The following is a 5,625-nucleotide window of genomic DNA, read 5'->3' as shown; positions in this document are numbered from 1 at the left end:
ATCTGCTCTGTGTCCTTTAGTTAGGCAGATGAAACACATGTTGAGTTGTGCTGCCGTTGCTCTCCGCTGTGACCACTGTTGATTCAGGAATTGTGGACATGTCGTGGCTCGGTGTTCACCCTGGCATACTGGACAGGTTGGATGGAGAGATGCATGAAAGGCCCCAATCGTCCGATAAGGGGGGCGAGATCGCTTCCGCTGATTCTCCTTCACCTTATGTTTGTGCGTGGAGGAGGATGTCCTCTCTCCCTGTGTGGACTGTGCAAGGTCCACAGCGCACCGGGCTTGTTCTGCCAGGAAGTCTAGGAAGGTCTGAGAAGTTGGTTCTTCCACCACTTTGCCACACTGATCCTTCCACCGGGATTGGATGTTCTTTGGCAATTGGGCCACCAGTTGCGGTAGTGCGGTCCGGAAACCGGATACCGCGGTGTCGAGATCTCTTCCGATCGCTCTGAGTTCCAATAGGTGGCCGTTTAGCTTGTCATGCAGAGCTAGCAGACCTTCCCTACCTTTTGCGACCTCCTTTGGGACGCTAAAGATCTTGAGGATGTGCGCGTCCAACACGTCCGATACCCGATAGAATCGGTCGTGTAGTAGTTGCACCACAGCCGGGTAGTTTTCGGCTGCTGTTGTCACGCCACTGATCGCGTGTAATGCTGCACCAGTCAAGCAGGATCGAAGATGCACGAATTTAGTGACGTCTTCGAGATCTTCTCTTCGATGCACTGCTGCGTTGAACTGATCCCAAAAGGCCTTGAATTGGAGGATATCTCCGTCGAATGTTGGTAATTTTGGGATTGGCCTGGTCGAGTTAGTCTTGGGATCGTTGTTTTTGGTGGCTGGTGGTTGGGTAATTTCGGTCGACGATGGTGTTTCAGCGGTCGCCAGCAGTTCGTCGGCTTGACGTTGGGTGGTTCTGAGCTTGTCGATCAGTTCGTCGAATTCTATTATTGCTGCATTTCTTTCTTCCTCCGGCAAGCTATCTAAGTAACGTTGCCGTGATTCAAAAAATAGTTGTGTTGCACGTCCCAACGTTTTGGTTGCTTCGCGCATGGCTTCTACATCCGTGCGTCCAGCGCAAAGTCTTTGCAGTCGATCTATCCAGTACTGCAGTGCCGATCCTTCGGCATCATATGCTCTGGTTCGGCTCCTTGGGCTGGCCATGTTTCCTGTCCGGTTATTCGTGGGAGATGTTCGATTGTTGATGGTATCACGAGTTGGATCCATAGGTCGCTGGTTCGAATCCGGCTCGGAGGACCAGAAAATGTTGGAAAATCTTTAGTTCGAACTTGAGGACCTTTTTGGTAGTGGACTGTATGTATTAATTATAGAATATCAATGACAACGGGTTTGACTAAGAATCGGTTTATTCAGAATAAAAACAGTGAGTAATACAATGTGATAGCAAGAGAAACGGTTCAGGCGGTGTTCGAGACGGTGTGTACCGTGTGATTTTCCCTCCTCCCTCCGCACTTGTATTTATATCTTTTTCTTGACCTCACTCCGCGTCTGGCGACCTAAATCATCGGAAGGTAATTAGAAAATCGGCGTGGTTGCGCAATCTCTTAGACTGTGCAGCTTAGCCGGGGTCTGAACAGGCGTGCTGTCAGCCGCATTTCACTTTGATGCTTTTTCAGCAACTGGCCACCGGAGTTGTGGCAGATATATAACAGGGCGCTGACCTTTTCACCTCTTAATTGCTATTCCATTGTTTTCCATTGAGAAAAACAAGGGGTGCAACTGGCGTTGCGCAACTGTTGTTTTCGTACCAGGATCAATGTTTTGTTGCCACGGGTATTTTTAGATAGTGATGGGCAAGTATTGAGAAAAGATTTCTCAACACCTCCCACCCCAAAAAGGTGAACCGGGTTCTATGCGTCACTGGATGGTTCCACCAGGCGGAGTGACCTTGCAGATCGGGTTACCGTTCCTTGTCTGGTTTTCACCGTCACCGATCTGATTACACCATCTTCACTCGGGTGGATCTCAATGATCCTTCCGATCGGCCATTTGATCCATGCAGTGCTGGGTTCGTGCACCAGTACAATGTCACCCACTTTGGGCTCTTGACCGGTTTTGCGCCATCTTCCACGCGTAGCTAGGGTGGTGATGTACTCTTGTTTCCATCTTTTCCACAACTGGGCAGTCAGGCGTTGCTGATACCGCCATCTCCTTATCAAGTGGTTCACTCCACTTGATGTGTCATCACGCCGGTAGACTCCGGTACTCACACTCGGTAGTCGTGAAAGCTCACGGCCGATTAAGAAATGGGCCGGAGTTAATGCTGCTTCACCGGCAATGTCATCACCCATAAACACCAGCGGCCGATCGTTGATGCGTGCTTCAATTTCGCACAGGACAGTGTGGAGCTCGTCATATTTGAGGAGGGCTCCGCGAACTGTCTTTCGCAGTGCATTTTTGATGGAACGGATGAGTCTTTCCCAGTAACCGCCGCACCAAGGGGCTCTGGGTGTGATGAATATCCACCGGATCCGTTCCTCATTGATCTTGCGCTGCAGTTTTTCCCAGTTATTGTCTCTGAACAGATACTGGATAAATGTATCTGCCAGTTTGAATGACCGGAAATTATCGGATTGTATCACTTGGGGTCGGCCTCTGCGGGAGATGAATCTCCGGAAGCCTTGTAAGAAGCTATCCGTTGTCTGCTCTCTGAGGAGCTCTAGATGTACCGCTCTGGTCGTCATGCATGTGAATATGCAGACATAGGCCTTGTTCACTCGGACATCGCGCCCCCGTACATCAGGGCGGATAAACAGTGGACCTGCAAAGTCCACACCGGTATGGATGAATGGTTGTGATTCAGTCACTCGGTCGGCCGGTAATTCACCCATTCGGAGTCGGTAGGGTTGCGCATCGACTCTGCTACATACTGGGCATGAGCGGATTATCTTCTTCACCGCATTTCTGGCTTTGATGATCCAGAATTTTGTTCTGATGGCTACCATGGTTTGGTTGACGCCGGCATGCATCTGCCTGACGTGGTGATCTTTGATTAGCAGCTCAGTCACCGGGTGATTGTGAGGGAGGATGATTGGATGTTTGGACTCTGGAGGCAGAGTGGATCGCCTCAGACGTCCGCCGACTCTTAGCAAACCATCTTGATCTAAAAATGGTTCAAATTCCCTCACCCGAATAGCCGAGTTGGGCTTGATGCCGAACTCCTTCACCTGGACCTCTCTGAGCCATAGTGCTTCAGCGTCGGATAACTCCTTCACTGAAAGATTAACACTGTTTATTCTCTCGCTCACTGGATTTTGGCAGTTTCGAGCGAAGCGCAAGCAGTAAGCGGTTACTCGGATTAGTGTCTCATAACGACTATACCGGGTTGGGTCGATTACCTGCTCAACCCCGCAGCCATCTATTTGGCTAGCTAAGACCTTAACAGTTTTTTGCTCAACTGTCAGGTGTTTGTCGTCTTCTATTCTCGCCACTGGCTCCGTTGGCCAGTTTTCTCTGCCTTGCATCAGCCATGGTGGGCCGTGCCACCATAGGGCTGTGTTTATTAGAGTGCCTAGCGAACAACCTCGACTGGGAATATCCGCTGGGTTTTCCTTAGTCGGACAATATCTCCAGCACTTGGGGGATACCGACTCCTGTATTTCTTGCACTCGATTCGCAACAAACGGCTTCCAGCGTGCAGGTGCTCCTTTAATCCACGCGAGGGCTACCCTACTGTCGCTCCAGCAGGTGATCTCCTGGATTGACAGTGTTAGTTCTCTCTCGAGATATTTCTTTATTCTGGCGCACAGTAATGCTGCCATTAGCTCCAACCTTGGGAGACTGATTTGTTTTATCGGTGCCACTCGAGATTTTGCCATCACGAGGCTCACCAACTTATGGTGGTTTATCGATTCCACCATGATGTATGCGCAAGCTGCATACGCTACTTGTGATGCATCACCGAAAATGTGGAGTTCTACCCTGCGCACCTGCTGCACCGGGTATGGGATCCAGGCCCTATTAATTTTTATTTGAGACAGTGTTTTAAGTTGTTCTTGCCAGCTGCGCAATTGTCTTTCGATGTCTGGTGGTAATAATGTATCCCAGCCCAGTCCTAGTGTCCACAAGCGCTGAAACAACAGTTTCATCTGGCCAATAAACGGTGATATGTACCCCAATGGGTCATACACTTGGGCCGCAAGGCTTAACATTTGCCTCATTGTGGAGCGGGATTGGGTTTTGAGGTTTAGAGGTGGTTTGAAGGTGAGGATGTCTTCGTCCCTCTTCCAATAGACCCCGAGGGTTTTTCCGAGTTCCCTTTGGGCGTTTATTGACACTTCCTCTCTCGGAAGTATAGATAGCAATTCTTTCTGATTGCTGGCCCATTTTTTGAGGTGGAAGCCACCTTTACCGAGGAACATCGGCACCCTATGTATTAGGTCTCTCACCTCATCCTCTTTGTCGCAGCTCATCACCAGATCATCTACATACATATTGGCAAGCGCCTTTTTTACTGTCTCATTGCTCTCCTCAGGATTCAGTTCTGCGTGCATTTTGATGACCTTGATTGCAAGGTAGGGTGAGCACGCCAGCCCGAAGCACACTCGGGTTAGTCGATACCTTCGCGGGGGAGCGTCTGACCTGCAATCGCGCCAAAGGAAGCGACATGCATCCCTATCTTCTGCTCGCAGTCCTACTTGCAAATACATTTTCTCGATGTCAGCCTGCACGGCAATTCTATATTGCCTGAAGCGCAGTAGGATGCTTACTAGATCAGCTTGGAGGTTTGGTCCTGTCTCAAGATGATCATTTAATGAAACGCCGGCACATTTGGCCGATCCGTCGAATACTACTCGACATTTTGTCTGACCGTCAGCCATTTTGTACACTGCATGATGGGGGAGGTACCATGTCTTACCGGGTTGCCCAATCTGGGTGGTCACCTCTTCTGCCCATCCATTACGCAAGTACTCTTCGATTACAGCAGAGTATTCACGTTGCTTAGTAGGATCCCTTTTCAAGCGCCGTTCTACAGATCGCAATCTGTGTTCAGCTAAAGCATAATTGTCCGGAAGCTGGACTACGCCGGGTTTCCACAGCAACCCCACGGAATAACGCGACCCATTGTGTGTTAATGTATCAAGAAATTGACGGCTTACCGCGTCTTGGGTCGATTTGTCTTCCTGTTGCTGGATGCCGATGGATTCGAGTTCCCAGAACTTCTTCAGCGTGCATTCCATGTTGTCTTCCTTTTGAGCACAGTGGAACCGGTATTGATGAGCTGACGGAGGATTCACCGGACCAAAGACAACCCATCCCAGGGTTGTTTCAATAGCGACCGGGTCTGTTGGATTTCCTCGTAGGATTTTCTCACCGAGAAATTGTCCATACGAATCGACACCGATTAGCACGTGGATAGGCAGTTTCTCATCTTCCTCCTCTGGGAGCTGCAGGTGTTGTAGATGCTTCCCCTCGTCACCTGGATTGGGACGGAATGAATATCATCGCAAATCCTTGGAAGTGTCAATGCCTCATGGTCCTATCGCCACCCCGGATGGTTTGAATCCACGGGGCTTAAGCGGACCGGACCCTCTGGCCCGTTTGGGGGACATGGAATTCCACCGATTCCTTTTCACCGGGACGGTCTCTGAAAGGCTCCCCCCA

General features: G+C 50.1%; 2 protein-coding genes across 2 annotated transcripts; both read right to left on the bottom strand.

Annotated features, from left to right (window-relative positions):
- Positions 1–213: 213 nt before the first annotated feature.
- Tsp_12404 (conserved hypothetical protein) lies at positions 214–1,164 on the bottom strand (the record flags this gene model as incomplete). The annotated part of the gene is made up of 1 exon (XM_003370491.1): positions 214–1,164. A coding segment is annotated over exon 1 (951 nt), but the record flags the coding sequence as incomplete, so codon positions are not given.
- Positions 1,165–1,871: 707 nt separating this feature from the next.
- Positions 1,872–5,440, bottom strand: Tsp_12403 (putative integrase core domain protein; the record flags this gene model as incomplete). The annotated part of the gene is made up of 2 exons (XM_003370490.1): positions 1,872–4,091; positions 4,410–5,440. Coding segments are annotated over 2 exons (3,251 nt in total), but the record flags the coding sequence as incomplete, so codon positions are not given.
- Between the last annotated feature and the right edge of the window lie 185 nt (positions 5,441–5,625).

The sequence above is a fragment of the Trichinella spiralis genome (genome assembly GCF_000181795.1).
Source record: "Trichinella spiralis strain ISS 195 chromosome Unknown Scfld674, whole genome shotgun sequence".
NCBI lineage: Eukaryota > Metazoa > Nematoda > Enoplea > Trichinellida > Trichinellidae > Trichinella > Trichinella spiralis.
This window is presented reverse-complemented; position numbering and strand designations above follow the sequence as displayed.